Source organism: Filobasidium floriforme (genome assembly GCF_021052385.1).
Source record: "Filobasidium floriforme strain CBS 6241 chromosome Unknown HD553scaffold_6, whole genome shotgun sequence".
Classification (NCBI taxonomy): Eukaryota; Fungi; Basidiomycota; class Tremellomycetes; order Filobasidiales; family Filobasidiaceae; genus Filobasidium; species Filobasidium floriforme.
Genome location: NW_025763627.1, coordinates 498,739 through 513,011, shown reverse-complemented (window position 1 = coordinate 513,011; position 14,273 = coordinate 498,739). Strand labels below are relative to the sequence as shown.

Sequence of the window (14,273 nt, the reverse complement as noted above, 5' to 3'; positions counted from 1 at the left end):
ACCGAAAACACCCCCTGCACATATAATCCATTATATCCCGGGCACTCGCTCTGTCTGTCTACATCATCTTCCCCAAGACCTCCTCCGCAACCCCAAGTCCCTCCCAGACGATCCCCCTATACCCCTCATCCTCGACCTCCAGATCGTCCATCAACTTCCCGAACCGTCGACTCGTCCCCAAATTCACGCTCGCCTTGTTCTTGCTCTTATTCTTGCCCGTGGCTTCGTCCCTCCCTTGCTGTGATGAACCGGCGGTGATGCCCATCTCACGGGTCAACAGGTATCTCGTCCCCTGTGCCAACTCCATCCCCCCAGCAGAGATGGTCTTGACGAAAATGGCCTCTATCGTCTCCTTTTCATCTTCACTCAGCATCAACCTCTGTCCCTGCGTCTTAGTCGTATTCGATGTTGATGTTGATGCCACCCGCTTGGCCCGTTGTTTGGCAGTCAACGTAAACCCGGGCGAACGAGTGTAAAGGCCTAGGACCAGGTAAGAGAACATCGTCCTGAAGAAGACTTTGGACGCCGGTTGGAGCGAGGTGAGATCCACGGGCTGTACCATAGCAGGTCATGATCAGCCCCATGTCTCATACCGGGCTCTTACGACCTACACGGAGACTCACCTTGAAGACGGTCAAATCCACTCCACCCTGACTGATGACCCATCCCAAACCCATTCCCACCCTCTTGACCTTCCCCAACGCTTTCCCCCCTTTGCCCTCGTCCAACCCTGCAAACCCGCTCGTACCCCTCACATCCCCCCTAGTCCCTTCCCCTCCGACTTCGTCCTGCCCTAGATCCCGTAAGAAATCCCAGAGCGCATATTGCAAGGTGAAGCGATGGGAGTACGAGGTGGATGTCAGGTGGGAGAGGAGAAGGGCGTAGTATGGGTTGTAATTGGGTTCGATGGCGAGACAGTGCAGGGCGACCCGGATAAATTCTCGTTGTTGGACTTCGGTGAACTTGAGAGAGGCGAGACGGTCGCACGCATGCCTAAAGTCCTGTGAGGGGATGGAAGGGTGAGCGTCAGTCTTGAAAGAAGAAGGCGTTGTAGTGTATAGACTCACATCGCTCGTCATCATCACCATGAACACCTGCCTCCTGACATCCGTGTTCATCCCTTGCTTTCTCGCCAACCGTAACAACTCGTCCTGTTGTCCAACTCCCAACCCAATCAAGTCCGTCTCGTCGTCCCCATCCTCGTCCGCCTCTCGCTTGGAACCGGCTTGCTTGCCCTCGGAAGCTTGTTTCAAGGCGACCTGTCGCGCTCGCTCGCGTTCCCGTTCTCGGACGGGGTCCCCTGCCCAGGCGGCACCCACAATCCACCATTTACCTTTCGTAGACGCCGTCAAAATGTCGTTCAACGTGACGCGAAGGGGTTCGTGCGCCATGACTACAGCGTAGAAGCGCAATAATCATTATCAAACGTAAATCAACGAAATAGATGTCGAATCTCTTACCCTGCCTTTTCCTGCTCAAACCACCTAAGAACTTCTTCATCTTAGTCGTCGTCTCGGAGGCCACCTGTCCCTGACCTCCGGGTAGATTTTTGACCTTGTTGTTCTTGATATTGGTCAAAGTCTCGATCATGAACTTGGCTCGGGCGCTATTGAAACGTCGAGAAGTCGGATCACGTCCCGAAGTCAGTGAGCCGTTACTTGTACTGGCCGAAAGACCCCGCTACTCACCTAAGCTTGCTCTCCTGCCCTGACACCTTGTCCTGGACGAGCGTAACGATGTCTCTCAAAGCTGCCGGGTCGTCTGATCGCAGTTGCGGTCCTGAGCCTAGAGCGAACGAATTTGTTCAGTCACCGCTGTTGAAACGACCATTCCGATTGAGACCTACATCGTAGCACCCGCAATACGCCCTCGACAGCAAACTCTCCCTTGGGGCCGCTCGTCCCCAAGTCATCGATGAACCCCTTGATCAGATCGTAGATCAAGAGACAGCTAACGACCTGGAAATTGTACAGCTCCGAGATGAGCGTCAGGATGTTCAAAGGCTGCTTGCCGGGATCTTCTGGTGATTCCGCATCATCTCCTTTGTGATTCGAATGTAGCATGGCCGCGTCCTTAGTTGTCGAATAGCGGTTGACAGCGGTCTGTAGAAATTGACCGCCTGGACGTCATCGAAGGTGTATGTGTTGGAGTATCAGGCACTGCTGCTCTGACAATCGGTTCCGCACTCGTGATACTCACCCAGATCCGCCCCTTTGAGCTTGTAGAGAGCCGCGACAAATGTCGCGTAGAGGATCACGAACGAGTCGAGCAAATTGGCCCTATCCGAGATGATCTTGATGATCATGTCAGTCAAGGTCGTCGTGACCTCTATACAAGCCCCGCAAAGATCAGCGTCACGAACAAATTTCTGTCGAAATCATGCAACACTTGCCGTTCCTGCTCCATTCTCTATACAGACCCTCCACTTCAGCCAGGATAGACTCGATATTGGCCTCGCTGAGCTTGTTCAACAGACCCTGAGTTTTCCGTTCCAGCTTGATTTGCTGTTCCGTCTTGGGCTGTTGTTCCATGGTCTTGATTGCCGTCGCTGAGATATCACTCGATGGAGATGCCTCTGCCGTTGCTTGCTGCTGTAACTTTCGCAGCGAAGGTGGAACATATTTTCCAGTTGTAGGAGCAGGGGAGACGGGTGCAGGCGCGGGCGCATCAACAGCTTTCGTCCCTGGTTCCGAGTTGGCTGTTCGAGCATTTTCTTCGGTATTCCGTCTCAACTCGTCGTCCTCGCTTTCCTCATCTTCATCTTCAGTCAAAAATTGAGCCAGATCATCGTCCTCTTCCATTGAATCATCCAGATCGTCCTCCTCATCCACATCCCCGTCGTCGCTGATGAAGTCGTCTTCCTCTTCCGCCATATCCTCTTGACCAGACCCGAACGACACCATCGATTCCTCGTCATCTTCCATGTCAAGTAACCCATCCATGTCATCGTTTTCCGAATCGAATGCAGAGACAACTTCTTTGCCTTTGCCTTTGCCTTTGGATTTGGATGATTTGCCGAATGCCACAGAATCTGCAAAGTTGAGTAGATCTGGGATCATATGCGAACGAAGTGTATCTTGAATCAGCCTGTGTACTTGTTAATGAGGTACGGTTCGGGACGGCTTACCATCTAGGCCGTCACTCTCGTCACCATCTTCGGTTGGCTTTTTGGCCCCTTTCTTGCCCAGCTTCCACTCCAACCAGGCGATCTCCTGTTCTTCATCCCGCTCAGCCTTCTTTCCCCGCCCAGATCCAAACGCAGAATCCATGATAGACGGGTCCAGAGGAGCATCGGATACTACGGCGGTCTTTTTGTACTTTTTGCCCTTGTCATCCGAAGCCGCCCGCTTGGATCTCGGCTCCTCCGCTTCGCTCTCGACGGCATCATCCTCGTCTTCTTCAAATTCGGCTGCAACATTTTTGTTCCCTCCCTTTTGTGATGCAAGCATCCTTGACAGGGGAGTCGAGGTAGAAGCGGTAATCTTCTTCCTCTCTCCAGATGCGCTACTTCGAGGAGCCGGAATGAAAATCTCGTCCGAGCTTGCAACAGCTTGTTTGGGAGGAGGATCCCTCGTTACGGCCGGCTTGACATGCTCTTTCAGTTTCTTTGCTGGTCGTTCGAGCTCCCGGTCAGAGGGAGAAGGTCGTTTTGTAGCACCATCGAATGTCGGTCTTGACCCGTTTTGCGATCTCTTGTCGAACCGCCCTTCTTCCTGCCTATCATATGGTCGAGAGTATTCCTCTGTACCACGATAGCAAAAACGATCGGACCCTTTCCCCTCACCCGCTCGCGGTTGAAGCAGAACTCACTCTTCTTCTGAGATGGCAGACCCAGTTCTTCGGTCAACGTGAAGGGGAGGCGAGGACCACCTCGAGCAGCACGAGCACCGCCCCTAGCTCCACCTCTACCACCTCGCGGGATGTTACCTCCTCCTCGGCGGAAAGCAGGCATGGCTCTGTCGATCTGTCTAGGTCAAAGTCTGTTGAGAGCGAAGCTGATGAGTCTTTAAGCATTGAGCTTGATTGGGGGAGTTTCGAGGAATTCGTCGAAAGATTGTCGAAATACACTTTAGCTCGGTGCTCGGGCAAGCGCGGAAGCAAAATCTTGGACGATCATCCTCGGCCATCTCCTGCTGCGCTCGACAAACAGGATGGGTTTCATCTCAGACGGATCGGATCAGTCATCTCATACTCTTCTGTGCTTCTGTACCAGCTTCTGTCGTTGTGTGATATATGTATAAGCTGAACGTCCAATATTATCAGCCGCAGTCTCACCAGCAAACTACTGTTTTCGACAGGCGAAGAAATCTGATAACTCGTTGGCGTCTTTTTCCGCTTAAAACAACTTGCATCTGGCGGGCGGTCAATCGCGATCACTCAGATACACAGCTTCTTCTTCGACTGCGCTCGGGTTCTGTTGAAAATATGTGCAGGTACCCCAAGCAGCTTCAGGAGCTGCCTGGATACAATATGGTGAGGCATAAGAACCCTTGTGATGAATTTACCTTGAACTGCGCTTGCATTTGCTGACACGGGGCTGGACAGTAGAAATTGTCCGGGCAACCCTTGAGCTTTTGTAGATACGTTTGATCGGTTCCCAGGTCGAGATTTGTCTAGCATCTCTTCCAACCCCATGAGCTTGCGACCGATTATCACGTCTCGCCACCTACCTTGACACTCGCTTGGACATGCACAAACAAATCGATTCCTCACGCCTGAGATACTCCAGCGGCACTGCATCTTGGCAATCGTACCTCTTCAACCGAAAGTGATGTATACGCGTATACGCGAATACACTCGGTTACATCTGCCCTCCTCACCATCTTGATCCCCGTAATTCCTGATTCGACTACGACGCGAAGTATGCGACATGGCAGCCTTTGGCAATATACAAGACCAGATCTGACATCTAGACGTATGAACAGGTGTATAGCTATTGGAGACCGTCATCAAGCTCAAAGAAGCCTTAATCAACCCCAACAAAACGCTGCAATATTCCACTAATTTGCGGCATTCTGACAAAAACAAGAATAATTGCATCCTTTCTTCCCGCCGGCTGGGGAAGAACACTCGCAAGCGTTGCTTGGCTCATTGAAAGACCGGTAAATGACGAAGCTGACCGATTGCTCGTTCAAGTAAGCCCTCACTTCGAGAAGCACAAATCGCCAGTGGAGAACCGACATTTGCGTAGCGCTCGACAGATTTGTCACTTCTTTTCCACTTTTGCGCGCTGGATGTGTTAGCGTGAAGGTCACCCTACGAAGCCTACGTTTCGAGAACCTTCTCCAACAAGGCCCTATCATGCGCTTAGATAGTCCCTCATCGCCAGCATTCCCTTGTTCTCTTCCAGACTCGCGATCCGGACCACGCGTGGACGGCTGGGATGCTAGGACCTATCCGAAACAGGGATTAACATTTGTCATGAATGACGATGAGTTCACCTTGACATCGATCGATGATCCGTTGCTTATCGCCCATAGGCAGCTCCCTTGTGGTAAGTGGTACCTGCTTCCAGGCCACCGCCTGACCTCGACTATCCTGAAACAACCCTATCCATATGCCAAATGATGCGTGACGTTTCCATGTTCCCATGTTCACATGTTCATGAGCACACGGTCCCGCTTCCCGGTCGACAGTCGTGCGACGCGTCCACCCTCACCTCCCTCTCTCTCCCGATTCGGACCTTTGTCGGAATTCACCAACCGACCTCCGAGTATGGACACTCTGTCTGCAACAGCGAAATTATCATATACACAACTATTATTGCCCTTTCTTTCGCACATCGCACTGCATCTGGTCGCTCGAAGCTCTGGATACCGACACGGATAACAATCATAATAATAATGTCCTCCACTGAACTCAAGGTGAGCCGAGAAACGGCTTGCAGAGCATCCTTCGCGCGATGCTGATGATCCATGATCTCGATCTCCATCCCCAGCGTGTACTCTGCCCAGGAGGTGCCGGTTACATTGATAAGTCCTCCTCCATCTTGTATACCATGACAACCGATCTGATGATTCCTCGTCTTGGAACCTTTACGTAGCCACATCTTGCTGGAACTGCTGCGAACTGGGAAATACCTCCCCGTCGTCCTCGACAACGGGCACAACTCAAAGGCCGAGGCATGTATCGCCCGGGTACAAGAGGTCGCCAACGAGGAGCCTGGGTGAGCACCTGCACATCACTCTCGACTGTAGGTTGAAAGGGCTAACGATTCTTACGTATTTCTGCAGCTTGAAGGAAAAGTTCGGCGGCGAGATCCCCAAGATCGACCTCTACCAAGCCGACCTGACTGACCGATCGTCCATCGACAAGCTCTTCGAGGCTTATGAGAGCAAGGGAAAGATCTGGGGTGTTATCCATCTGGCTGTAAGTCCTAGCGGATTTGCTACGAGGGACACGGGAAGAGACTGCAGCTGATCTTGAACGGGGCTTTGTAGGCTTGGAAAGCTGTTGGCGAATCGAACGAGTTGCCCTTGCAATACTATGAGAACAACGTATCAGGTACCCTCAACCTCTTGCACGTGAGTTCAGACCTTTTTCACTTATATGCGTCTCACCCCTGAGTAAGCAAGTCTAAACCGAGCCTGCTCGTGATCCGTCTCGTACAGTCTATGAAGGATCACGGGTGTCAGAACTTCGTCTATTCATCCTCGGCTACCGTATACGGAGAGCCCGAGACGATTCCCATCCCGGAGACGAGCCCATTGCAACCTCACAGCCCTTACGCCAAGACCAAGGTGTTCTGCGAGTACATCCTCATGGACCTCGCCAAGGGTGAGTCAGACGGGACGCGGGCAGATCGCGGACGATAAAGGCTGCACAGGATACTGACCACAGCGATTCTGGTGGGTGACCATAACAGCCGACAGTGATTTCAACATTTGCTCGTTGAGGTACTTCAAGTGAGTCTGCATGGTCATCTCTAGGCTTTGCGTGGGTAGTAGCTGACCGGCTACCTCTTAGCCCCGGCGGTGCCCACCCTTCAGGCAAGATCGGCGAAGACCCCCAGGGTAAGCCCAACAACCTCCTTCCTCTCCTCGCTGCCATCGCTGTCGGCCGGATCAACGACCCTCTCAAAGTCTTTGGCGACGACTTCCCTACCATCGACGGGACTTGCGTACGTGACTACCTCCATGTCGTTGACCTCGCCCGGGGCCACGTCTCTGCATTGGACGCTATCGAGAAGGGCGCCATCTACTCGGTCACGGGCACGAAGGGCAAGTATAGGGCATTCAACTTGGGCACGGGAACGGCTTATAGTGTCAAGCAGATGATCGAGGCGATGAAGGTGGCCAGTGGGTTCGATTACAAGTACGACATTGTGGGTCGAAGGTGAGTTCAGGCGCCGTGATCGGCAGAATTTTGTCACCCTTTGGGGCACCTTGCTGACTCTTCCTTCGATGCTCAGGGAGGGTGATGTACCGGATCTCACCGCCGATCCTAAATTGGCCCATGAAGAACTCGGATGGAAGGCCGAGAAGGACCTGCAAACGATGTGCAAGGATCTATGGAACTGGCAGTCGCAGAACCCAAAAGGTGAGTCTTAACCGGTTGCGTGATTTTTGTTGAGCGACTGAGCTGAACCATGGCTTCGAGGTTGTAGGTTATTGAGCAAGGGAAAGGGTTTGGCTGGGGGTTGCTTGTAAACGTACAAGGGGATTCTATCGGATTGCATCATCTTTTGGGTTATGAAGCGCGACGAGTAGCCAGTCGCGGCTGAGCTCGTGATCGTCTGTTTCGGGTCTTTCTTTCTTTCTTTCTTGGCCCCTCTCTATCATCACCTCCAGGACTCGGTATCGGTGCATGTCTCGTGCAGTGACAGATAGCTACGAATCGTGACTCCTGTCCTTTCGATATGGATGGGTCGTGCATGCCATGCCGTAAGCGGTCATATAGGGCCGGATGTAGAAGCTGGGTGGGTTTGTTTTGGTTTTCCCCCGAAATGTAAACAAACGTTCTCCTCGGTGGGAGATGATTCAGATGATTCAGATCATGGTCAATATCTGCAAGAGGTACAAGCACTACTGATCGCAGTATACAGCGCCCAGCATCTCGACCTCGTAGTCTTTCCATCATGCCAGTCGCTAGACGGACGATAGCGAGAACCGCTCGCGAGTCGGTACCTCTTCCCGACGACCTCGTCAACTACCTCGATCTCATCCCGCCCATCTTTGGACAAGTCCAGCACAACGCTTCTAATCACCGGAAAAACGTAGTGTCTCTTAGAAAGATCCAGGACAAATGTGCCGAGATTACGGAGCAGGGTCCGAAGGGCACGATGCTGGTTGGGGAAAAGGGGTTCAATACCAAGTTTATGGAGTGCCTTGAGAGGGTGTTGCCTGTCAAGAAGGGAGTAGCCGTAGCGGATCGAGTGGTTGCGTTCGTCGGGAAGTTCGTGACCTACACCACGGAACAGGGTGAGGAACGATCGATACGTAGGATTAGTATAGTGGCTAATTCGTCTACTGTATCTAACGCGCAGACGAGGCTAAAGCCGGCGAGAATGGCGTCGTCGAAGGTCCTTCCTCCCGCTTCACGATCAAGCTCACCAGACACCTCCTCTCCGGCTCATCCGCCAAAGACAAGTCCGTACGATACCGAATCGTCCAGACCCTCTCTGTCCTGCTAAACAGCCTCGGCGAGATCGATGACGACCTGTATGAGCCTCTACGGACCACCTTGGTCGCCAGGGCCAACGACAAGGAACCGAGTATTCGAGTCCAGGCAATCTTGGGTCTCTCCAAGCTGATGGGAGGAGAAGATGAGGAAGAACTCGATGAGGACGAACCTAGCCTCAAGGAGATCGTACTCGACATGATGCGATTCGACCCCGCTGCCGAAGTCCGCCGAGTCGCCTTGTATCACCTTCCTCTCCAGCCAGAGACAATTGAGCATATCTTGGCCCGATCCAGGGACGTGGATTCGACCTTGAGAAAGGTACTCTACAGCAATATTCTGAACAATAAGAACGTCCCGGACATGAGGGTGTTGACGATCGGCCAACGGGAGGATCTCATCAAGAATGGGTTGGGTGATCGGGAGGCGGCGGTCAGAAACGCGGCTTCAGGGATGATCGGAGGTTGGATTGGGGAAGAGGTCAAAGACGAACAGTCTGGTGGAGCTGTCGCGAAGCTAGTCGATGTGAGTAATCACCCCGTGATAGCGAGATAGATTTGCAGCGAGTCTGGCTCTGATCCCTATGGCTATCTTGGCAGTTTCTGGAGCGCTTCGACCTTTCCAACCCGCAGACAGCGGAAGAAGCGCTGTTGTCGCTGTTTGGCACGCGAAGAGAGCTGGTCGACGACCTGGAGTTTGATGGTATGCATTTTTTTTTGGCCACATAGCTTGTGATCAATGTTAATTGATCCGCTGGCGAACGTCAGAGGCGTTCTGGAACGAAATGACGCCAGAGAGAGCCTTTTTAGCTCGAGTGTTCGTAGATCACTGCGCAACTAACAAGGTAAATCTCTTCCGCAGCGGGTAATCGATATGTTCTGGCTGACCAAATATAACAGGACGACGCTCGACTTGAAAGGGTCCTCCCGGTGGTGACCTCATTTGCCTTCAAGATCCAAGACGAATTCAACACCCTCATCAGCATGCTACCTGAGGATGCTTTACAGCCTGGTGGCGTGTTAGCAGGGAACTTGGAAGATCAAGAAGATCTACCCGAAGGTTTCGTCGGTAAAAGTTTCGTGGTGGCCGAATTGTGCAAGCTTGCGGTCGGGCTGGATTATGCGGACGAGATCGGGCGACGCAAGATGTTCCAGTTGGCGCGTGAGTGATTAAAGACGAGATCGTTGATCGGTGGACGTCCAAAATCGTACTGATCCGTTAAAATTTGTCGATACATGCAGGCGAGATGATCTCGCAGCCATCCTTGCCAGAATCGCTCATCTCCCTATGCATGAACATCCTGGCTAGCATTTCTGACAGCGAACGTGATCTCATTCGAGTGATCGTGGATGTCGTGACCGAAATCCGTCTGGGAGAAGACGAAGGGAGAGATCGAGGGATGTCCATTGTAAGTGACCCGCCAGGTTTAGCGATGCTTGAAGTAATGTTGATAGGAAAAGACACCATTGCCAGATGGCCGACGATGATTCCGCCTCGGTTGCAACGTCGGTACGATCCGTTACACGCCGACGGAGACAGAGTATACTAGCCAAAGCGAACGATCCGGCCGCACAACTTGAAGCTGCTACCATCGATCTGCGTTGTTTGCTCGTCTGCGGGAGCCTGCTAGAACGAGTCAATGGAGTGAGTACTGCCGCTTTCAACCGCTCGCAAGCTGTCCTGAGTGGCTCATATGGTCGGGAACAAAGACGCTTCGTGATAACGAGGTCTTTGCAGGTGTCATAAGCGACCTGATCGTACCGTCTCTACGGAACAAGGAGGAACCGGCGTTGAGAGAGCAGGGTTTGATCTGCCTAGCACTGTGCTGCATGATCGAAGTCGTCAGTCAAGGTTGATCTGGATATCGTCCTACATCTGCTTATTTTCAGCCTTTAATCTTTTCCTAGAGAATGGCCAAGGAGTCGTTCATCCTCTTCATGCAGCAGGTAAGCGCACGTGATTCTTGGTGGCCTCGTAGCTCGAGCTAAAACTAGGTTGTGATCCGCTTGAATAGTTGAACGCAGGTGATGATGATCTTCGAATCAAGACAGCGCAGATTCTGTTCGATCTCTTGATGGTGCATGATATCGGCACATTGGTACAGGATCTAATGCCGGTGAGTCAGACTCGGACTTGCCATCAATACGCGTTCTTACCAATTGACTCAATAGGTCGAGCAAGTCGTCGGATTGGTTCGACATATTCTCGCGCTCGACGTTCCTGGACTCCAGGCCGTGTCGGCTGAGGGTAGCGCCAAGCTCTTGCTTAGTGGAATGCTTTACGATGCAGGAGTAAGTGTTGCCAAGGTCTAGCCATGGGTTATGGTACTGATCGAATTGTGCATCTTGCACAGCTCTTGCAACAACTTGTCCTACTGTTCTTGTCGAGTGACACAGTGACAAATTTGCCATTACGCCAATGTCTGAGTTACTTTTTCCCGGTATATTGCTATTCTTCGCCCTTGAATCAACGGCGCATGCAAGAGGTAGGTCATATCGGTCAGAGAATATAGCCATCTTGACTAACTCGTACACATGGCTGAGATAGATTGTAGTTCCGACAATCGAAATGCTGGCGACGCAGATCAAGGCATTCGATCCCAACGAACAGGCGATGCCACTGAGTCAGATGGCACTATTACTCGTGGACTGGACGGATCCTAGCAAGGTCGTGTGAGTATCAAACGACAAACTTGGTTGCAGCCGGCCTGACCCATATCTGCCTGCACCAGAGAGCGAGAAGGTGTTGAGTACGATCAACAGATCCATTTCTACCTTGCCGAAGGGCTACTCCGAATGATCGCGACTCGCAGTGACAGTAAGTATTCGTCTTCGTCGCACACTCTCTAATCAATACTGAGCCAAGCGTTTCTAATTGACAGAGGAAATGCGAAAGACGATTACTGCGCTGTTGTCAAAGCTCTATCTTCCCGATCAAGTCGAAACGCCAAGGCTGCAGGCCATGGTTGTCCTGATCCGTAATATCGCCTCGGTATGTGTGTATCAGAGAAAGAACGATTGCACATGCTGACACAATACGATCGTTTCACAGCGACGCCCACTGGCTGATGCCGCTTCGCGAAATGCACTCTCTCGATTTGAAAAATCGCTCACCAAGCATTATCCTGAACAGCTAGAAGAGGCGATAGACGAAGATGCGTTGCGTCGGATTGAGACGCTCGAGTCGGTATGGGGTGTTATCGATAGACTGTGAGTTACTCGGAGTGTTTCCAAACTGCTAGTCCTGAGCTCATGCGCTGTTCCCATGTACACAGCAGCGACATCGAAGACGATGATGATGCGGCTTCGCAGGCTGGAACGTGAGTGTGACTGTCGTCTTGCGCTGCCCGATTGCCAAGCTGATCCACGTCGATCATAAGCGCAACTAGAGGCGTTTCGCGCCGTGCTGCCGGTGCTAGATCGCGCAAAAGGATGACACCTATAAGCGATGAAGAGTCGGACGAATCAGACGACCAACCCGATTTCGACGCAAGCGAAGAGCAGGCTGGCGCCGTGCCAGCAGAGCCTTCGCGACGGAACCCGACAAGGAAATCGGTGCGACGACCGCAAGTAGTAGAAGAAAGCGAGAGTGAAGAGTCGGAAGGGGAGGAGGAAGAAGGGGAAGAAGACGACGACGACGTTACAGCCAGCGAGGCGGAGTGATTCGGTTTCGCAAGCGATTTGTTGTACTAGCTAGATATACGAAAGCGACCGGTCAATCTTTGGTTCAGAATTTGCATACGCACACGCATATATACACTGCATCGTTTCGACCCTAGACGCCACTTCTCGAAAGAAGATGTGGAAACGAGACGAGACTTTTCATGCCATGAGAGACGATGGAACGCAATCTCGTGTTCGCCCTCGAGAACTGCCCGCGGTGTACGGACGATGCACAACACGCATCCTTGACTCGCCAATCATCACTTGTTCTCCTTCTCCTTTTTTTCCCTGAACTCCCCCTTGGCATGTAACCAAGCGGGAACCAATCCACCCTTCGCAGCCTCTCCTCCGTCCTCCTCCACCCTGCCCGGTCCGCCTGCGACAGATGCCGTGGCTTCTTGGCTGATCCGTGCGAATCCTTCCCAAGCCTTCAAAGCTCCTGCGGAAGACATACTCTGCCTAGCCATCTCTACACCATCTTTGTAATTGTCCACCCTCCCAGCGACCTTGAGCAGAGCGGCCGATTGTAGGAGGACGTAATCGGTAATGGAATCGATCGAAGGCGAATCCGGAGTTGCAGGTGCGGAGAGGTGAGGTGGCGTTGGAGAAGCCGGATCGAGAATCGACTTGAATGTCAGGGCGTTGAGCTCCGGAGTGGATCCTCGGACTGAGCTGATAGGGTGGGTCGCCAGGCCAAAGTCGCGTGTGGGGTGGATGGAGCCCGTGGTGATTTCGCCGTCGATGAGTTCCCATGTCTGAGCGAACATGATAATCGGGTCAGGTCAGCTTCTCGCTAAGCTAATCTCAGTCGGTCATGTACCGCTTCGAGAGCCCAAACGTACCCAAGTCTCTCCTTCACAACTGATCTCATCCAAGCCCTCTTTCCCACAAACGACCAAAGCCCGCTCGACCTGCAAGAGCTTCAAAACCTCTGCAAACGTGTCCCCCAACTCCTTCTTGGCTACTCCCAACACCATCCTCTGCGGCCTAGCCGGATTGATAAGCGGACCGAGGACGTTGAAGATGGTCCTGAAATTCAGTTGTCGACGGATCGGAGCGAGATGGGCCAGGGAGGGGTGGTAGTGCGGTGCAAAGAGGAAGAGGAAGGGAGAGGTGGAGAGGAGGGTAGGAAGGGCTGAAGGGGGATAAGTAAGGGAGGCTCCGAGGGACATGAGAAGGTCAGCCGAGCCTGAAGTCGATGTTGCGGCTTTTGAGCCGTGCTGCATCGCACCAGATCGAGTCAGCTAGAAACCAGAGCGCTATCTCAATTGCTGGTCTCTCACCTTGGCAACCCTCAGACCAGTCCCGGATACGACAACCGCCGCAGTTGTTGACACGTTGTATGTGTCAAATCCGTCCCCGCCAGTCCCGACGATATCGACCAGGCCGGTATAACCGTCCCCTACATTATCGGTCTTGCTGAAATCCCACTTCTCAACACTCGTGTGCTTGCTCTGGTTGTCGGCAGAGGATTCGGATTGCGATTCTCCAGAAAGGTAAGAGCCGATCTGAACAGAGTGTTCTCGGAGTACTTGGGCGCAAGCGGCTACGACTTGAGGGGAAGCGTCTAGACCTGAGAGGGTCAATGCGGTGATGAAGGATCCGATCTGTCACGGTTTGAAGAATCGCAAAGGGCTCAGTCTCCAGACTGTGAATCTTGTATCAGATGTCTGTAGACGCCTCACCTGAGCCTCCGTAGCTCCCTTTCCATCGCTCCTACACAGGTGACGGAAACATTGGGCGACGTCCTCGGGGGTAAAGTCATCCGGCACTTGTGTAAGCTTTTTGAGGAGCACCTTGAAGGTGTCCGGGGTGTATTGGGTCTGTTCTTCTTGGCGAGTCATGGCTGTTTTCCTTTGATTGTAGTATATACGTCTAGCAGAGATCGGTTGATGGTCAGCTTTAAAGGGAAAGGTTCGAGTCGATCATGACGATGCGATCAAGTCATGCAAGTCATCCCTCGATGGACTGAATGAATAGGAATATTATTGG

The 14,273-nt window shown here is 52.5% G+C and overlaps 4 protein-coding genes across 4 annotated transcripts; 2 read left to right on the top strand and 2 right to left on the bottom strand.

The window, feature by feature from the left end:
• Window positions 1-10: 10 nt before the first annotated feature.
• Window positions 11-4,095, bottom strand: HD553DRAFT_307950 (uncharacterized protein). The gene is made up of 10 exons (XM_046179485.1): window positions 3,811-4,095; window positions 3,128-3,742; window positions 2,393-3,049; window positions 2,200-2,328; window positions 1,847-2,119; window positions 1,689-1,785; window positions 1,461-1,606; window positions 1,068-1,393; window positions 624-1,001; window positions 11-553 (listed from the first exon to the last, which is right to left on the bottom strand). The coding sequence occupies exons 1-10, from the start codon at window positions 3,950-3,952 to the stop codon at window positions 59-61; spliced, it is 3,258 nt and encodes a 1,085-aa protein (XP_046038103.1). The 5' UTR covers window positions 3,953-4,095; the 3' UTR covers window positions 11-58.
• Window positions 4,096-5,742: 1,647 nt separating this feature from the next.
• Window positions 5,743-7,693, top strand: HD553DRAFT_307948 (putative galactose metabolism-related protein). The gene is made up of 10 exons (XM_046179484.1): window positions 5,743-5,864; window positions 5,939-5,976; window positions 6,044-6,166; window positions 6,234-6,369; window positions 6,441-6,524; window positions 6,612-6,777; window positions 6,866-6,905; window positions 6,967-7,335; window positions 7,412-7,539; window positions 7,607-7,693. The coding sequence occupies exons 1-10, from the start codon at window positions 5,844-5,846 to the stop codon at window positions 7,612-7,614; spliced, it is 1,113 nt and encodes a 370-aa protein (XP_046038102.1). The 5' UTR covers window positions 5,743-5,843; the 3' UTR covers window positions 7,615-7,693.
• A 384-nt stretch (window positions 7,694-8,077) lies between these two features.
• HD553DRAFT_269762 (nuclear condensing complex subunit) lies at window positions 8,078-11,832 on the top strand (the record flags this gene model as incomplete). Its single annotated transcript, XM_046177629.1, has 17 exons — window positions 8,078-8,447; window positions 8,498-9,099; window positions 9,219-9,321; window positions 9,387-9,463; window positions 9,519-9,630; window positions 9,679-9,780; window positions 9,861-10,027; window positions 10,093-10,263; window positions 10,329-10,460; window positions 10,527-10,565; window positions 10,634-10,735; window positions 10,791-10,910; window positions 10,973-11,104; window positions 11,167-11,291; window positions 11,351-11,436; window positions 11,501-11,610; window positions 11,671-11,832. 17 exons carry the CDS (start codon window positions 8,078-8,080, stop codon window positions 11,830-11,832), a joined length of 2,712 nt encoding a protein of 903 aa, XP_046038101.1.
• A 552-nt stretch (window positions 11,833-12,384) lies between these two features.
• HD553DRAFT_293929 (anthranilate phosphoribosyltransferase) lies at window positions 12,385-14,242 on the bottom strand. Its single transcript, XM_046178445.1, has 4 exons — window positions 13,967-14,242; window positions 13,565-13,888; window positions 13,124-13,501; window positions 12,385-13,036 (listed from the first exon to the last, which is right to left on the bottom strand). The coding sequence occupies exons 1-4, from the start codon at window positions 14,123-14,125 to the stop codon at window positions 12,542-12,544; spliced, it is 1,356 nt and encodes a 451-aa protein (XP_046038100.1). The 5' UTR covers window positions 14,126-14,242; the 3' UTR covers window positions 12,385-12,541.
• Window positions 14,243-14,273: the final 31 nt, after the last annotated feature.

Coding starts and splice junctions, on each gene's coding strand:
- HD553DRAFT_307950 (XM_046179485.1), bottom strand. CDS start 3,952: ATGCCTGCTTTCCGCCGAGGAGGAGGTAACATCCCGCGAGGTGGTAGA. Junction 2,329..2,392: donor TAGAGAATGGAGCAGGAACG/GCAAGTGTTGCA, acceptor GGGCTTGTATAG/AGGTCACGACGACCTTGACT. Junction 554..623: donor TGGATTTGACCGTCTTCAAG/GTGAGTCTCCGT, acceptor GCTATGGTACAG/CCCGTGGATCTCACCTCGCT.
- HD553DRAFT_307948 (XM_046179484.1), top strand. CDS start 5,844: ATGTCCTCCACTGAACTCAAG. Junction 5,977..6,043: donor GGTGCCGGTTACATTGATAA/GTCCTCCTCCAT, acceptor ACCTTTACGTAG/CCACATCTTGCTGGAACTGC. Junction 6,525..6,611: donor GTACCCTCAACCTCTTGCAC/GTGAGTTCAGAC, acceptor CGTCTCGTACAG/TCTATGAAGGATCACGGGTG.
- HD553DRAFT_293929 (XM_046178445.1), bottom strand. CDS start 14,125: ATGACTCGCCAAGAAGAACAGACCCAATACACCCCGGACACCTTCAAG. Junction 13,889..13,966: donor AGGGAGCTACGGAGGCTCAG/GTGAGGCGTCTA, acceptor AAACCGTGACAG/ATCGGATCCTTCATCACCGC. Junction 13,502..13,564: donor CTGGTCTGAGGGTTGCCAAG/GTGAGAGACCAG, acceptor GGTGCGATGCAG/CACGGCTCAAAAGCCGCAAC.